The sequence below is a fragment of the Phaethon aethereus genome, assembly GCF_964289735.1.
Source record: "Phaethon aethereus genome assembly, chromosome: 9".
NCBI lineage: Eukaryota > Metazoa > Chordata > Aves > Phaethontiformes > Phaethontidae > Phaethon > Phaethon aethereus.
In genome coordinates, this window is record NC_138585.1 from 3,436,211 (window position 1) to 3,454,479 (window position 18,269).

General features: G+C 38.0%; 1 protein-coding gene across 1 annotated transcript in view; it reads left to right on the forward strand.

The window, feature by feature from the left end:
* Positions 1–2,220: 2,220 nt before the first annotated feature.
* Positions 2,221–18,269, forward strand: part of UGGT1 (UDP-glucose glycoprotein glucosyltransferase 1) — a gene marked incomplete at both ends in the record, with an annotated part of 43,814 nt that continues 27,765 nt past the window's right edge. Inside the window, 12 exons of the mRNA XM_082003689.1 lie at positions 2,221–2,345; positions 4,200–4,282; positions 4,869–5,003; positions 5,836–5,944; positions 7,112–7,286; positions 8,609–8,705; positions 10,864–10,942; positions 11,149–11,249; positions 12,131–12,230; positions 13,331–13,391; positions 17,322–17,413; positions 18,069–18,219. Coding sequence (XP_081859815.1) covers positions 2,221–2,345; positions 4,200–4,282; positions 4,869–5,003; positions 5,836–5,944; positions 7,112–7,286; positions 8,609–8,705; positions 10,864–10,942; positions 11,149–11,249; positions 12,131–12,230; positions 13,331–13,391; positions 17,322–17,413; positions 18,069–18,219 — 1,308 coding nt within the window. The remainder of the gene's footprint in view (positions 2,346–4,199; positions 4,283–4,868; positions 5,004–5,835; positions 5,945–7,111; positions 7,287–8,608; positions 8,706–10,863; positions 10,943–11,148; positions 11,250–12,130; positions 12,231–13,330; positions 13,392–17,321; positions 17,414–18,068; positions 18,220–18,269) is intronic.

Here is an 18,269-nt window from a genome sequence, read left to right on the forward strand (position 1 = left end):
AGTGCTCTCACGGTCCGGCAGCACCCCTGGCTCTGGGTTGGCTTATTCCTCTCTCTAAGACAGGATGTGCAAGTTTCCAGAAGTCAATTGTATTTTGAACCGAGTAATTGGAGGAAAAATTTATACAACAAATGAGGCTTGAAAAATCTTCTTTACGATGTAATTCAGATTGGCTTTTGCTTTGTTACCTTGCACAGAACACAGCTGGATCTCCTCATCTCATTTATGTTAATTCCCGTGTCTCTTACCTCTTCTGTTTTCCATGGTGTGTTTTTATTTTTGAGATACTGGTCTTCTCTTTGTTTTGTGGCTGCTACTATTCAGGGAGTGTAGGTATTTCTAATCTGCACGTTTTCAGCTGGCTAAACTGGTGTCGGGTGACAGATATGTCTTCCCCCCCCCCCCCTTTCATATAGAAAGAGGCTTTTATTACAGTCTTTCACAGAATGGGAAAACAGGTATGACAGAGTAGCACAGGAGTTTTAATCCTACGAATGCAGCACAGTATATTCATTTACATTTTCCAGACTACTGCGTATGATTTGCAGTGAATAAGGACACAATTCTGGGAGGAACTGCAAACCTTGTTTTTTTGTTGTGCTTGGCAGAAGCAAAGGTTTCACTCCACAAATATTGACTGAGCTTCCTCCTCCACACACAGAGAGCGGTAGTTGTAACCGTTCTGTGTCATGCAATGCCATCTGTCCGCTTCCCAGGTGAAGCGTAAAACAAATGTTGTGTGCAGCTGAGCAGGTTGCTCTTCATATGTATAGCAGGGCAGTTCTGGCTTTATTCTGAAAAAAAGGATGTTGAGATACGTAAAGAGCAATGGGAATGATTACTGGTCAATTTTTATCTGGAGTAGTGTACATTTTTAAAGGGAGTAGGATGAGGTTGTTTTGTCTTATCTCTCGCTATATAGAGAGCTATAGCTACAGATGTATAACGCATATGCAAAGACTACTTTTTACATTGAGATTGTCACGAGAAAGAGACATGAGTTAGATTCTGACAGGTTGTTGGGTGTGATACACCTGGAATTTGAGTGGGCTGTTTTTTCATTTGCGGCGGGCAAACGGAAAGTGAGTTATCCGGAACAGTAAGGATTCAGAAGTGAAAGAGTGCCTGGGAGTGTATTGGGTGTGTAGTAAATATACTCTAGTTGCGGGGGCGGGGGGGGGCGGGGAGCAGGGAAGCTTGAACTTTTGGGGACTATAATGGAAAGCTAACAGGAGAGTTTAAGTCTTCCAGAAGCTTAGTTGTTGTGGGCAAGGAGATTCCACTCAGCTGTGTTATGGTGAATAGGTCAGAGAATGTATAGGCATGGAAGTGCACATGAAGGGCAATAAAGAAATGGCTCTTATTCCTCCCCTGCCCCCAGCCCTGCCCCGCTCATTTCTCGCATTAAATTGTATTATTTGAGTCTATCTTCATTATTTCATTAATTTTTCAGCTTCTAAAGTTGGTGGTACTTAGTGCATCCAGGAAATGCTTGTTTCTTCATTCCCCAGAGAAGTCCGCTGTACCCAGCAGAACCTAAAGGGCTGACTAGGGAACCTTAACCTTACCTGGCTCTTCTGACATTGGTTAGTACACCAGTGGATGCATCTGTGCAAATACAAAATGTGACTGTACCTCCCATAAAATGAACAGTGGGTTGGTTTTCCACCTAATTTGAAATAGGTGGTTTGTAATACCTTTCCTTAAAGCAAGTAGTGTTACGATGTGGGTGTCCCAGAACAGAAGTAAGTTTATTTGAAAGCATAAACGTAGAGGAAGCTTGAATTGATTTAGATTTAATTGCAGTTCCAGAGTCAGATCTTAAAATCCTTGTCTCTTTTCATGTTTTCATAGTATTTTTGATTTTGTAAGCCCAGGTGAGACTACTATTATCTCACTGGTGCACTGCATTAAGTGGGCCACTGAATCTTAAAATATGCCTTAATATATTTGGACATGTGAGATTCTGTATTTATAAAAAGAGACAATACAAAACTAACTTTTTTCATTCATCTTTTTTAGGCTTCTTGTATAAAATGGGAATACTTATTGCAGTGCTTGTATTTATAAAAAGAGACAATACAAAACTAACTTTTTTCATTCATCTTTTTTAGGCTTCTTGTATAAAATGGGAATACTTATTGCAGTGCTTGTATTTATAAAAAGAGACAATACAAAACTAACTTTTTTCATTCATCTTTTTTAGGCTTCTTGTATAAAATGGGAATACTTATTGCAGTGCTTGGAATCTGGTTCAGCTCTTCACTTGTAACAGGAGATTCTAAGGCTGTGACAACATCTCTAACTACAAAGTGGTCTTCAACTCCTTTATTACTTGAAACAAGGTACGTGCATTGCAATTTTTTTTTGTTGAAAAATCAGAATATGCTTAGAGAATAAAGTGATGTGTTGTCTTTTTAATTTGTTTTGTGGTGGTTTGAATCTGGTCATTACTAATTCATTGTTAGTAATAACATTTAGTTGAACATGATCATTGCTGTGCTCAGGGAGATGGGATGAACACTTTAAAGGAGATAGTAGTTTTTTGCATGATAAGTTATTTCATTGTGCATTAGAACAACCATTAATAACAGTGAATAATTCTGTAGTAAGTATTTTTTGCTTTACGAAGTTTTACTCAAAGCACTAGGTAGAGAGGTTTAGCATGGTCTTGTAAGATTCCACAGTAAAAGATTTTTTTTATGATGATGATGACTGTAGGTTTTGATAATCTGTTGCTTGTGTATGTTTAGCTCAGTTGACCTTGAGTTTAACTTTGTTCATTTGAGTTGTGCTTTGATTATCTAAAGGCAACTGCTTTGTTATGAGCTGTGCAGGTCAGCCTGGGGAGATTTCTTCTATGGTATTAAAGACTTTTTTTTTTTTTTTTTTAAGAAAGATGCTACTTAAAAAGAAAAAAGAAAGCAAAATGCTGTCTTTTCACTGCCAGTCTACTTAGCGTTTTAGAAGTCCCCATCATTTCATTTTGCAGTATTCTAATTTGGAGAGGTCTATGCAAAATAGGACTTTTAGATTTTTGTGTAAGCATGTGTGTTTAGTTTTGTATCACTTAAGGGTGTTGTGACATCTGGAATTCTGCCTGTGTTACTGCAGACTGGCTCACATGAAAATAGTTGAGCACTGATGGGTTTCATTCAGGTGGGCATGGCTTTGGGTGGTAGGACAGGTGTGTCGTAGGTGAAACTACTTTTCTGTAACCTTCTCTATACAAGCTTAAGTTTGTAGACTGAAAAATCCTTAAGCAGTAAAATGCAAAGCTCTGGTATTAATGCCAGGATTTAAATATCCTGACAATGCCAACACATTTGCTGGGGAAAATTTCATCCTAAGAGACTGAAGCAGTAAGCAGATAATTAAAATAATGTGCCAAAGGCCTGATATATAACTTGACTATTATAGTCAAAGACTTTGGGGAAGTACAGGATCGTTTATCTGGGGTGAATTGCAGAATGATACAGCACTGCAGTGTAAAATCATTCCTGTTGTTCAATGTACTTAGCCCAGCACTGCAATTCATCACCCAGTTGTTCAAGAATTATTTACCACCTCTAGGTCAGAACAGGTTGAAATGAACTCACAAGCTATTGTGGCAGGTATTAGGCTCCAAATCTTGTGTCGTAGCATCCTTTAGCATGTGAAGCATGTTTAGACATGATGAAGTATTTGTTGTTAGCAATGTTTAGAGAATTATTTTACTATCTGATGTAGTTAGATACTACCTAATCATATGCTTAATGTATGGTGAATTACATCATGATTTGAAGCTGTGACTTCTCCTTTTACTCATTTAAAAACAAACAAAAAACCTCACCAAAGCTTCCAGTTCCAACAAACTACAGTTTGGTAAAGTAAACAAAAACGCTTGTTTCTCATAAAAGATAGCTAGCAAAGAAATGTATTGGGGAGGAGAGCTCCCAGCATGTAGAGTGCTGTCTGTCGAGATTAATAGGTGCTTTACAGGCTTCTTTCACATACTGTGTGTTTGTCCTGGCCTGCAACTATTACTTGTTTGCGTTTGTTTTTTAGTTTTCCTGGTCTGCTTTTTCTAGTAACATATGATTTTCTGATTTAGGTAAACATATGGTAGGAGCTAACTTTCCATAAAGCTTTACAAGGTATTAGAGTTGTAACTGGAGAGAAAATTCATAGATCTAGCTAACTCTTCTCTTCTCATTCAGTGAATTTTTATCAGAAGAAGGTCAAGAAAAATTCTGGAATTTTGTTGAAGCCAGTCAAAATATTAAGACATCTGAACATGATGGTAAGTTTTCATAATCCTTTTCCTGATGATGGCTGATAGTTGACATGGCTGAAAAATAAACTAAAATGTTTTGTTTTCTGTTGTGTTAATGTTGTAGAAGTCAAATGGGAACTGATTTTTGGCAATGTTTTTACTGTGAAGTGCTCAAGGCTTTTGGATATCCATTTGACAAAGGCTGTAGTGGACCAGTCTGAAACATGTTTTACTTTCCAGCTTCTGTTTCAACATCAAGTATTAAAATATTGTAAATGCTTTTTCTCTGTGTTTCTATTTCTCAACTGAAATTAAATGGGAGCTTTTAACTGTTTCCCTCCTCTCCAAGCCTATGTTTGCATCCTCAGGAATGTATGGAAGTGTACTCTCATGGATCTCTATTGAAGTTCACTCTCGTCCATCTGTAGAACTGGCTATAATGAAAATTGAGAAGGAATAGTCATGTGCATATTTACAATTAATGTCATGGGCTTCTTTTAGTATAGATAACAATTAAGGTGAAAAGTCCCTCTTCAATGAGAATATGGAATATTATATATAGAATATATATAGAATATATAGAAAGCTAAATGCTTGTACTTTGACTTTGCAGGTAGCGATTATTCTTCTTACCATGAAATGCTGAAAGTAGCCTGCCAGAGTCTATCACCTTTGCAGCAGAATTTGTTGAAATTTTCCTTGTCTTTACGCTCTTATTCTGCAACAGTTCAAGCTTTTCAACAGGTTAGTACAGCACAGGGGAACTTCTCAAATGATCGGTAGAGCATAACGGGAAGGTGCGAACTGTGTAAGGAGACATTTAGGAATATAAAAAATCTTGATTATGTACTTCATACAATCTGAGCTGAAGAGCGTATGTATATTCTAATTTCACTGGGTGCCAAATTTGAGTCCATCTGAGTAGACTCAAGAATTGGGATTTCAAAATGTCTGCACATCTTTGATGCCTGCTGCACTAATAAATGTGTAAAGATTTTTATGAGGAAAATCTCTATGTCTCTGTTGGTACTTGTGATGCTGCTGCTGTTCCCATTATTCAGTTGTACTTAGATGAAGACAGCATTAGAACCCACGAATGGAAATTCATTGGACCCTCTGTTCTCTTTCAAACTTCGGGTATTGTATAGTTCATTGCAAATTGTCTCGCATTATAATGTGCTTTATCTAAGTAATACTAGGAGACTTCTTCCTTTTTCATCTGGAATAATTTTATCATTTAACAAATATAGAGGTTTCTGATGTGTAATGCAAAAAAAAAAAAAAACAAAACCCCAACCAAAAACCCCACAATTGCAAGCCTTGCTTTTTGTACCTGGAACTAATATTACAGTTAATAGTAATAAAACTGGAAAACTATTTATAATAAGTTAAGACTTAATTCTCAACTTTGCAATTTTTGCCTTGCATTTAAATTATATAATAAACAGGGAAGAAGTACTAGTTTATAGTTTAGGAAATTGAAGAACAGCAACTGCTACAGAGCTATGAGGTTATCATTTTCACTTGTTCTAAGGGTAAATATTCAACCTACTTCATTACAAATATTTTAATACAGATAGCAACAGATGAACCTCCACCACAGGGCTGTACGCTATTTTTCGCTGTGCATGGGGAGAAGACGTGTGAATTTGACTCTCTTGGAAACCTTTTACAGGCAGCTTCAGAAAGGTATTTGCTTAATTTCTTATCATTGGATTAGCTCTTAAAATTTAACCTAGTTAGGCTTACTGCTGTGAAGAGATTGCAATAAACTGGTAGTTTCTACATTCTTCAGTATTTATTTATACTGTCTGTTGCTTGCATAGAGTGGCAGTCTTTTATTTCTTACTAGTCCAGATTGGAATGATTGTTTTCTTATCCCTTGCTCTTTGATATTCTGCTAGGAGGAGGAATGCTTTGGAAGTGCACAGGAAAAGTTCGAAACAGTTTGCTGAAGGACAGCAAGAATTCTCAGGAATATGTAAAGCCTTTAGTATGCAGGGAGAATAGAAAGAGCTGGGCTTGCATATTAAAATGATAGTTAATATAACAGAGATTGTTTCATGAATGGCTTGAAGCATGCATAATATTTTTTCCCTATATAATTTTCTCAGCATTAAAAAACCCAAAACCTATTACCACACAATATATTTCAAATTCAGATTTCTTTACAAAAACAGAACTTGGCTGTAACTTTCACTTACAAAAAGACACTATAAAACATAATACCTCTTTAGGAAAAAAAAATCTTAGATTTCAGTTTGTCTTCATAGTAGTCTTGATAGGTTTTTTTTTTTTGTAAGGATAAAGGGGTTTTTGGTCAATGTGTGGACATATGGCATCTATAGCTCACATGCTATTCTTCTGACTCACTCGGAGCATTTTAAATATTTCATTGTATTTTAGACAAAAATTAAAAAGTTGAAAATAGCCTGCTCATTGACTTTCTTGTTTGTATACTAAGCCAAGGATAGGGTTGGAATCCTCTTGACTTTGAATTCCCGGAAAGTTTGCTCTCTTAACCTTTTATTTTTTGATACAAATTTATGAATCACTGGGGGGGGATGTAAACTGAAAATTTGAAGGAAGTGGTTAACTTTTAAAATAAGCATCATATTAGATTCGAAAGAGAACCTAGCTACTTATTTAATTTTCATATGTCCATTTTTAACAAAGCTTAATCAGCATGCATCAAGTGTTCCAACTTTGATAATATGTGGGAATAGCCTGACATACATATTCAGTGAAGACAAGGAACAGGAGGATTCAACAGGAGGAAAAGAAAATTTATGTCTTTGCATTGAGTGAGGAGATGCTGTGAATCACAGTGTGATAATCTTCGATGTTTACTCTTAGGCCAAAGCCATTTTTATTCAAAGGGGACCACAAATACCCAGTGTCAAACCCCGGAAGTCCTGTTGTCATATTTTACGCTGAGATCGGCTCAGAGAAGTTCTACAGATACCATAAGAGGCTTGTTTTAAAGGCTGAGGCAGGAGAAATCACTTATGTCCTCAGACACTATATTGCTGTAAGTATATTTGTGCATTGTAGCAAAGGTATTTGACATGGAAAGGGTAACTGGACTGGGTTTTAAAAACGAAAAATGGCCCTTGTTCCCTTTAAATTGACATTTTCAGAATGCGTTACTGCTTGATAATTTGGAATACTCAAAGTTTATTTTTTATTGCATGTAGCTGACGAGTTAATAATATTTAAAAATCTTATGATTGTTTAAATAAGAGGATCATTTGTTTTTACAAATGCAGAGTTAAACTACAGATAAATTACAGAGTTTAATCCACAAAAAAATTACCTAGATTAGATTAGATTATAGGAAACAGATAGTTAGATCTTTCCACAGTCAGGCCACTTAGTTACTTGATATGAAAAGCAGGGATTAACCTTGCGGTACCGTTGTCAAATGAAAGGCATTGTTTCTGTAGCAGTTTTATTACAGAGCCACTTACCAGCCCTACTGCAATTTATCCTGGTTTCCATCTCCCTCCTCTAAATTGCCCATAACCACTGAATTTGTGTTTAACTCTACATTTCAAAAGCTCTGAGAAATTTGAGTTGACTTTTTTTCCTGAATATTGCTTAATGTTGCTAAAACCTGCAGTGTAGCAGGTAGTAACCAGACTTGAATGCAAAAAAAGCATCAGCTGGTTCACTTCTAGTGACATTTGCACTTTTGATAAAATAAAAGTCACACCTTGCGTAAACCACTTTCCTTTTAAAAAGTAATTTGTTTATCAGTGTTGGGAAGTGTATTTACATTCAAAATTAAGTGTATTACACAATGGATCTTGATACAGTTATGTGAATCCTGTATACTTCAGAATACTTTTAACAAGTGATCATGGTTGTTTCCCATTAAAGTCAGAACTAATTATGTGTCTCTCTTGAGTCATTGATTTATCCATTTTTTGTAATTCTCTGTTGTAACTCTTCAGTGAATGTTTAATTTTTTTAATGTCACAGTTGAAGTTCCTTTCCCTCCTCTATCTGATTTGATGACATGAGTTTATCCTGCTCTACTTGGTTTACAAGATGAATCCTGAAAACATTGTTTTGTGTTCCTTTTTTCTTTGTTTTCATTTTTTTTTTTCATTCATAGAGGTATCTTTGCTCTCTGAACTTCAAAAATTTTTGTTGAAATACAATAGGAAATATAATTATTACAGTATGCTACTGCAGAGTCACTCATTGTATTTGTTTCTCACTTACACATTAACAGTTATGTCTGAAATGTGTACCAGCTTTAGGTTTCTTAGCTTTGGGAAATAGCAGCTTTTAATTTGTACATCTAAACAAAGAGTGACAATACTGTACGTTTGCTTTTCCTTACAGAATCCCAGTGAAGAAAAAGTCTACCTCTCTGGCTATGGTGTGGAACTGGCTATTAAAAGTACAGAATATAAGGCCAAGGATGATACACAGGTGAAAGGTGAATTATTATTTTAACTAGTTTAATGTGAACATTTTAATTTTGCAAAGATGATTTTGTATTTCTTTTAATATGAATGACTGTTTGTCTAAATTGCAGATATTCTTCTTTCTTCAGCTCTGAAATCACTTCTCTTCCTCTCTCTTTTGGGATTACATTCTTTATGAAGCAATTTATCTTTGCCATAGCACTTGTCTTCTGTCTTTGTGAAAGGGCACAGTCTGTGACTCCGGACTAGGTCTTAGTAATGGCACCACTAATGCAAATAATTTTTTACTAGATAAACAGATTCTCTGCAGATGTAAAGCAGTTCCTCTACCTTAATTTTCTTTGGCTTATCCATCCTCAGAGCAGAATGTCTTTCCTGTTCTTAGAATCATAGAATAGTTTGGGTTGGAAGGGACCTTTCAAGGCCATCTAGCCCAACCCCCTGCAGTGAGCAGGGACATCTTCAACTAGAGCAGGTTGCTCAAAGCCCTGTCCAACCTGACCTGGGATGTTTCCAGGGATGGGGCATCTGCCACCTCTCTGGGCAACCTGAGCCAGTGTTTCACCACACTCATTGTAAAAAATGTCTTCCTAAATCTACCCTCTTAGTTTAAAACCATCACCCCTTGTCCTGTTGCTACAGGCCCTGCTAAAAAGTCTGTCCCCATCTTTCTCATAAGCTGCATTTAAGTACTGAAAGGCTGCCGTAAAGTCACAAGGATGGTCAGGCAGGACTTGCCCTTGGAGAAGCCATGCTGGCTGTCTCGAAATACCTCCCTGTCCTCCATGTGCCTGATGAAGCATAAGTTCTTGTTCTTTGGGAAAACTGAACTTAGAATTCTGCATGATTTTTTGCTTTTGCTGGTTTCTTTAGAGCACTGATCTCTGTTTTAAAAACTGTCATGCACTTGCCAAAACTTTTCTTAGGGTAATCTATGTGTGTATGTATACTTTTTGTTTAGACGTTCACACACACGTACAAAACCCCAGAATTTCCTGCTTTTATCTTGGACTTAAGGGAAAAAAAAAGAAATTTTTTTTTTTTTTTTTTTTTAGTCCGAGGTAACAATGATGGAGAACAGAACTCGGATATTGAATTGGGTTCTTCAGGATTTTGCAGTTTTATCTGTTTCTAGATACAGATCTAAACTCTGACTCAGAATATTTTGCCACCATCTAGATTATAGACACACAAAACCTTTGGTCTATATTTGTAAAAGTATTTAAGAGAAACTAACATACTAGAGGAGGTAATCCAACTTAAGATTTCTATTACTGCGTGAGAATTTCCATTAATTTGTCATAAAAAAGATAGGCAAAAGTCCTAATGTTGTTAGTACAATGGGACAGTGGAGGCCTTTGCCTCTTTGGGGCAGGGGGAAGTAATTCTGGGGAAGATTTGTTATTTCTAAACTTGTGAAGTTCTATACCAATACTGATGCAGTAATCTGAAATGTTTTAAAAGGTGGACGAGCTGTGCTTGCATTGCTACGAGCTGGAAATAGCTCAGAGAGAGTAAGCTGCACGTTGGAAATATATGGTTCTCATCCAGCTCCTGTCTGATTCTGGCAAAGTTCTGACTAGGCAGTCTTTTATGCATGCTTGTGCTGTTCTGACTTGTCCAGAAGCAAATACTAATCTAAAAAATCTAAAAGGTCAAGACCTTTAGTTAGACTGGAGCATAAAACATCTAGATTGGACCTGGCTTGTGTCCAGCTGGTTAGGAGCTCATGCGACTCTTTTGCACAGATTTCTTTTTGACGTTTAAGCCCAGAATTGGACTTCACTCCACTACTATTTTTAATAATGTATTTTGGGGATAAAATCAGGGTTGTGTTCACAAGCGGAGTTTAGCACTTACTCTGCAAAGTTGGCATGTCCTGAAAGCTCCCACGTCCTAGTGAATTCCTCTGCAATGCCTAGGTCTGTGAGATTTCCACTCATCTTAAGCTTTTCCTTCTCAATAATCCAACTTGGTTTTATTTCAGCTGTTACTGTGTTCATTTATAAAAGTAACATCTCTTGGATACAGGTTTAAAAGTAAACCTGAAACTTGCCCTTTCTTCTTTTCAGTTACTGCAGTGTAGTTTTGTTAAACTCATCAAAGTAAGTGTGAGAACTATTTCTGAATAGCTTGGTGATAGTGGTTTTTGTATCTGTGTGTTTCTAGGCACAGATGTGAATGCTACAGTAATAGATGAAAATGACCCTATTGATGAAGTGCAAGGATTTCTGTTTGGAAAACTAAGGTAAAACTCAGTTGTAAGTTGTTCGTCTTTGTCATACCAAAAAACTTGATGCAGAGATGCTGATCTTTTGCTTTGTTGTTATTTTTTAGATGTCAGAGTTATCCGTATGTGTTAGCAGCATACTTTTTCATGTTAGTTTCTTTGAACTAGCAGCAGACTTGCTTATAGGAAACCAGAGAAGTTGTTTTACCCTTTCACCCTTTTAGGCAGTTGTATCCTGACTTGACAGAAGAGCTGAAAGAGCTTAGAAAACACCTCGTGGAAAGTACCAATGAAATGGCACCTTTGAAAGTATGGCAGTTACAAGGTAATCTTTATAAAGGCTTTCAGTATTGTTACTGAAAAAACTTAATGTAAACAGATCTTCTTGTGTTCTACGCCAATGAGGTTGCTAGTGGCTGCGTACAGTTGAGAGAGTTTGACTGTAAATTCCTGCACTGGAGAGCACCGGATTTTCTAAAGCAACTTTCTAGAGTCCTGTTGAAATAGCTTATAGAAAGATTGTTTCACAGGACTTCTGAAATGAGGTTTGCTTTCTATATTGTGAAACACAGCAAGCCATTTGCTCTTAAACTGACTACTCGTATGATCTGCTAAATGCAGAAGAGCAAAGGAAATGTAAAGTTTCCTTCCATGGTCACATTCTTGGTGTGGAAAGCTGAGATTTCTTGAGACCAAAGGAAAACTGTATTTCAAAAGCACCTGCATGCAACTCACCTGTTTCCCTGGAAATCATATGTAGAGGCTTATGGAAAGGCTTTTCATCCTGTGCGGAGGGGGGTGGGGGGTGGTTGGTGGAAGAGTAATTCAAAATGCTGAACATATGTTGTAGCCACAGAGAATCTACCTATATCCAACAGATTGGCTGTTTCTATTTCTGGCTTGTGAAACAAGTACTCAGACTCCTTCTGAAGGGCAGATCCTCCCACCTCAGCCAAAAAAAAAGGTGATGGTCTGGAGTCATTGAAACAACGTGTAGACAGGACACATTAGTTCATTTTGAAAGGGTTACTTACTTCAAGGCAACAAATAGAAGTTGAATACAAGGAAGAAGATTTAAAAAAAATAGACAGATAAAAAGTGCATTTTCATAGGTAACAAATAAGCAAAAAGGTTGAAAACTCAAGATGACTTTGCATTGGCTGGTTTTCAGTTTAGAGTTCTTGACTTTGCTTTTTTCACTTCTAGATTTAAGTTTTCAAACTGCTGCTCGCATTTTGAGTGCTCCCCCTGTGGATGCTTTTATGGTCATGAAAGATCTCAGTCAGAACTTTCCTACAAAGGCCAGGTAACTATAATTATGAGTTCTATGAAGTTTTCTTGCTATCTTTTTTTTCTGAGCAGAACCTGAGACAGGCAACATTGGTTGGGTCAATGTCTGAGTTTCCATTTAGCTGGAAGCAAACACTGGGGTATGTTTATGCAGAGTTCTTCAGCCTGTGGCTACAAAAGAGGATCTTACAGTGTTTCTCTTGGATGGCAGTTGATGTGAACTGGTGGGAAATTTGACAGAATTACCTGGGCTACTTTTGCTACATGCTTCTGAACCTTTTGCATCAAGTCCCCAATAATTATTGGATAGGTTTTCTGTTTGGTGGCTTTAAGCTTTATCTAGTCACTGGGTCCCACTCTTCTTCTGGGATCCACTTTGGAAAACAGCCCAGTCACTCTCATGTCAGAGACCAATGTGCAATTCCAGTTTTTTGCACCATGCCAATGACTGTCTTAAGCATATCGAATTAATTTCAAGAAATTCAGTCATGATCTGGCCTGCACAACCAGTCTAGAAATACATTTCTTTAGCTAAATTCTGTGACCTGCATTGTGAAGGTGATATTATAGGAGTTCCTCCTTTTTGAGTAGGTGGAGATAGACCTGAGAACAGAAAGAACCTGAATTCTGGTCTTATTTCCCACTAACTGATGTTAAGATTGTGCTATTTATGGCCTCTTAAGGTAGGCACTGCATTCTCATTGCGTTTTTAGTCAGATCTGTGAGCTGTACTCGTCATTCACTAGATCCAATGTAAGGGAAGGAACGGGAACCCACAATGAGGAGTGAAACACCCCGACTTTCTGCTGCCAGCCTCCACCTCTACCCTTCTGGCAGCTGCCCACTTTTATTATGGTTAATGTGGTTATTATGGTTAATGTGAAATTAGACACTGAGAGTTGGCATTTTTATGTTTTGATGAATTATATAGTATAAGAAAAAATGGTGCATCTGACTGTTTAATGGTACTACAAAGTGCAAGTGCTTCTGATTGTAGCTTTTTATACTAGGAGACTAAATATATTTATGTATAAGGTACAAAAAGTAGGATAAGTATGTATCTAATCTATCCATTACATAAACAGAAAGATTCACAGCATGTTTTTATTTCTGTAGAGCCATAACAAAAACAGTTGTTTCTTCTGAACTCAGAGCAGAAATTGAAGAGAACCAAAAGGTAATGCTTCCAAAAAGTAAGGTAGTACTTTTGCACTTATGTTTTAATATAAATTCAAGCTTTGAAAATAATGTTTCTATCAAAAAGTTTGCATTTTGCTCAAAAATAATGACCCAGTGTTTTCACACACAGCTTTGTCTTATTATGTATCTGGGAGGTAAAGAAGTGGTGGATTTTCAAACATGGGTTAGGAACATAATTTAGTTTCTTTGCTCAAATACGAAAATATTGGTCAGAAATTCTTCGAGTGAGATCAGTGTGTTGGGGAATGATGATATGGGTTTTGTTCACAGAGCTGCCCTTACAATGGCTGTTCACAGTATCCAAGTGTTCTGATATTTGTTTGGCAAGCACTTGTTAATGTATATGAAAGTGACCTTCTGTTTGGTATCGGAACTCAGAATCTGTTAACTGTATTTATTTATATTCATAAAATTAATTTTAAAAACAATGAAAGTTCTATGTTGTTAACCCTAGCAGAAAATGTTTATTTACAGAAAATGCACAGCATAGGTGTCCTTAGGATTTCCATGCAGACTGTCTTAATGTGGTGGGCTGACCCTGGCTGGAGGCTGGGTGCCCACCAAAGCTGCCCTATCACTACCCTCCTCAGCTGGACGGGTGAGAGAAAATATAACGAAAGGCTTATGGGTCGAGTTAAGGGCAAGGAGAGATCACCCACAGGAGGGAGTGAGGGAGACAGTCCTCCACCAACTTCTCCAATGTGAGTCCTTCCCACGGGCTGCAGTTCATGAAGAACTGCTCCAGCCTGGGTCCCCCCATGAGTGCCGTCCTTCAGGAACAGGCTGCTCCAGCCTCGGTCCCCCCACAGGGTCACAAGTCCTGCCAGCAAACCTGCTCCAGCCGGGGCTCTTCTCCCCACAAAGCCACAGGCCCTGCCAGGAGCTGGCTCCAGCGCGGGCTGCCCACGGGGTCACGGCCTCCTTCGGGCATCGCCCTGCTCCAGCGTGGGGCCCTCCCCGGGTGCGGGTGCAGATCTGCTCCCCCGTGGAGCTCCATGGCTGTAGGGGCAACAGCTGGCCTCAACATGGGCTTCCCCAGGGGCTGCTGGGGAACCTCTGCCCTGGCGCCTGGAGCCCCTCCTGCCCCTCCTGCTCTGAGCTGGGGGTCTGCAGATTTGTTCTTTTCACATATTTTCCCTCCTTTCTCTGGCTGCAGTTGTGCAAGTTTTCTTCCCTTCTTAACTTCTTAACCCCAGAGGCACTGCCACCGTTGCCGATGGTCTTGGCCGTGGCCAGCGGCAGGTCCATCCTGGAGCCGGCAGGCATTGGCTCTGTTGGGACACAGGGGAATCTTCCAGCAGCTTCTCACAGCAGCCACCCCTGCAGCCCCCCCTGCTACCAAAATGTTGCCACACAAACCCAACACACCTACAGGACAGGACTGTGTCACATCAGTGTTTACACAGTTTCCCAGGTATAGGTTTGTAAGTGATGGCTTGCCAGTTAAAGTTGTATGGAGACAGTTAATGTGTTTCTTCTAGAACTGTGCCTGCTGGGTGGCTGCCTTTCAGTCTCTGACCTAGTTCTGATTTGAGTGGTATAGCAGATGTGTAAAGTCTGAATGTCATAGGACTACTTGTCCTGGGTAATAGTTAAAAAGAGGCTGACTTCAAGTTACTGATTTTAGGTTTTGATTTTATTCTGAACTTCTCAAAAGAAACTAGATACTAAAAGTATGAGTGTTTTTTAGTGGAAGTTGTTAGGAGTCAAAATGTAGCTATATTTTTAGATTATTTTAAAGACGTGTGACCTGGATGGAACATAGCCTGTTAGAAAGGTATTATCTGAAACGCAAATATATTAAGCATCTTAGTACAGTTTTAAAGATGCAGAAGAAATTTAGTTCTCATTACCCAATTTGAGATGGTGCTTAGATACCTGAACTCATCAGTGTCTACTAGTAATTCACAGAATAAACTCAAAACCTCCTGCCATGGCTTAAAATGATTCATGCTATGTGGAGGAAATAGTACCAGTGTTGGTGTTTTGAGATTGAGACTAGTGAAGGAATAAAATTTAACAAGTTATCTTTATTCAAGTAAATCTACATGTGCTTTGAAACAGAATCATAAAAAATCCAGGTTGTGAGGAACCTCTGGAGGTCACTGAGTCGGCTCTTGTGTTTGCAGAAAAATGTTTCAATGGCTCTGTTGTGTACTTGGCACTAGCAAAGCACTGAAAAAAACAATAGCCACTTGGGAATTTTGTACAGGCTTTTGTACAGAATTTTGTACAATTAAAATACGCCTGGCAGCAGTCTGGATAGAGTGCAAAATAGAAGTTTAAGATGGTAATAAAACCAAAGCCAAACCACAGCTTCTGTTACACGATCTACACTGATCTGTTCACACATTTCAGTCTCAGTATTAATAGGAAAAATACGAAGTATGTTAAGTACATGCTTATGTCTTTGTTTAAAATCTAATCAATGGTATTTGGCTAGTCTAGTAGTTAAATGCAAAAGTAGTTAAATGCATTAAATGCACAGGTACCTGAAATCTACTTACAAGTCCCCCGAGATCCCTCTTCTGAAAGAGAAATCCCTTGTTGTTCCGTAGTGATAAAATCAGAAAAGAAGGGTTGCGGTTTGACACTGTCGTCCGGTGTGGTTCTGGAAGGGACAAAGTATAGATGCAAGTGCAAGCTAAAGCTACCTGCTGGCTTTTCTGTTACGTGTTAGGTCAGACTGGTCCACAGGTAAACCCATGATTTTGTGGGTTAATTTTTATTCAAAGTATGTCTAGGCTACTAGATCCAGATCTGGCTATGTCTAACCGTGGCCTTTAAAGCCATTCTTTGCATGACTCAGTTTGTGTGGGTATTATTTGATAGTGAAGTTCATTGGTATTATGAAGTTATAGCTTACTATGTAATTATCCACAAAAAGGTACAATTTAACACTCCATATGCTCAGCTCTGCCCTGGAGCTTTTTCATTTAATAAAATGTATACGTTCTTCCTGATTAGATGCTGCTTTCCTGTTCTTGGTACTTCACATGGTACTTTCCTATTCCTCTGTTTGCTTTGCTAACATTCTTCATGATATCAGTGTTTTTAAACATCCAAATACTATGTTTCTACTTCAGTATTCATCGTGCCTCTTAACAGAATTTTGTAACTGGTACTGCAAGACAAAAATGACATTGCTTTCTTGCAATACCTCCTAAGTTTTTAAACAGAATTTTTCATGCTAGAGTTGGGAAATGTGCTTCAGGAGGACTGTGTTTTATTCACGCCTACTGATTGTTCTCTGTGATGGTACCTCAATTCAGGGGCAAGTATCCATTCAAATAAGGTACTGCTTAGAGGTACTTGGAAGAAATTCCAAAATAGTGATATGACCTTTTCCATTTGTGTGCTGCCTAATTTTGGGGAGATCAGCCTACAATGGCAGCTCATCTACTTTTCATTGATGACATATTCGCTAGGTCAGGACGTAACTGGTACCTTAAACACAGTAATTAATTCCACTAGTGAGCACCACACAATATCCATCAGTTTAAATCTGTTCTGCCCAAAACTGTCTGTTAAAGAGCTAAGACAGGTAATTGGATGCTATTTGTCCATCTGCTTTGTGGGCTGTTAGCTAAAAAAAAAATTAAATTTCTTCTCCCAAGCTTTTCTAATTATTTAACCTGAGTATATTTTTAAAGTCTACTTGGGGACTTTCCAATGCACTACTGGATCATGTAGAAACAAACAGAAGTTCCATTTATCTATCTATGCGCTAAGTAGCTTCAGTTGTTTTTTCCTCTGGTATGGATGTGTGCACAAAGTCAGCAAAGACTGTAGTTGAGAAGTAATGTAATGCAATAAGGGAGATAAAATCTACAATTTTGACACATTAAACTCTAGTAATTTTTTTCTGTGCAGGGCATTCTTCTAATGGCCTTCTACTTTCTTTCAGTATTTCAAAGGAACATTAGGATTACAACCAGGAGATTCTGCCCTGTTCATCAATGGACTACTTATCGATTTAGACACTCAGGACATATTTAGGTAGGAATGTTTTCTTTTTCGGAGTAACTCTATCCTGTTTAGAAGCCTGCGTCCTGCTTGTGCATAGATAATAAAGTCATTTAGGCAGTTTTGAACCTTCTTCACAAAGCCAGTTATCTAGACTAGGTTTAATTGTTAAGTACTGGAAAAAGCAAATTGTGGTTCCTTCTCTTATGCAAGTGCATTTCTAACAAAAAAGCTGGTGTGAAAACTGGAATACCCTTGAATACTGGAATGGGAAGTCACTTTTGTACTGTTCTTTTGATCTTAGCTGTGACTAGTAAGATGCTGGTCGCCAAGACTGTCAACACACAGATTTTATTCTGAAGATGGTAGACTGATTCTCAAAGGATAAACCATTGCACAGTTTTTGTCTGAAAACCACCATCTTTGTCAAAATTTGTTTCAATAATGTTAAACTGAAAATACATATGTATATCATGCTTTAGTTATCTTGATTTAATGTATTTTTCCTAGAAATACAATATAATTGAATAAATTATCTCAAGTTCCTTAGGACAGGTAGAAATAGGTGATAAATAAGAAGTAATGCACAGACATGGCAGACTTGTTTATACCTTTCCTCTGTTAAGCCTTAGGATAAGAGCAAGTTATTTGGTGTGTCTTTAAAATTCAACAACACTTTTTCTTCCAGCTTGATTGATGTGCTACGCAATGAAGCCCGCATTATGGAAGGCCTGCACAGCTTAGGAATTGAGGGTCTTTCCTTGCACAATGTTCTGAAGTTGAACATCCAGCCATCAGATTCCGACTATGCTGTGGACATCAGAAGCCCTGCTATTTCAGTGCGTATGGTTTTACAGAAGAAATACCTTATTTGCCACTGGGCAGTGCA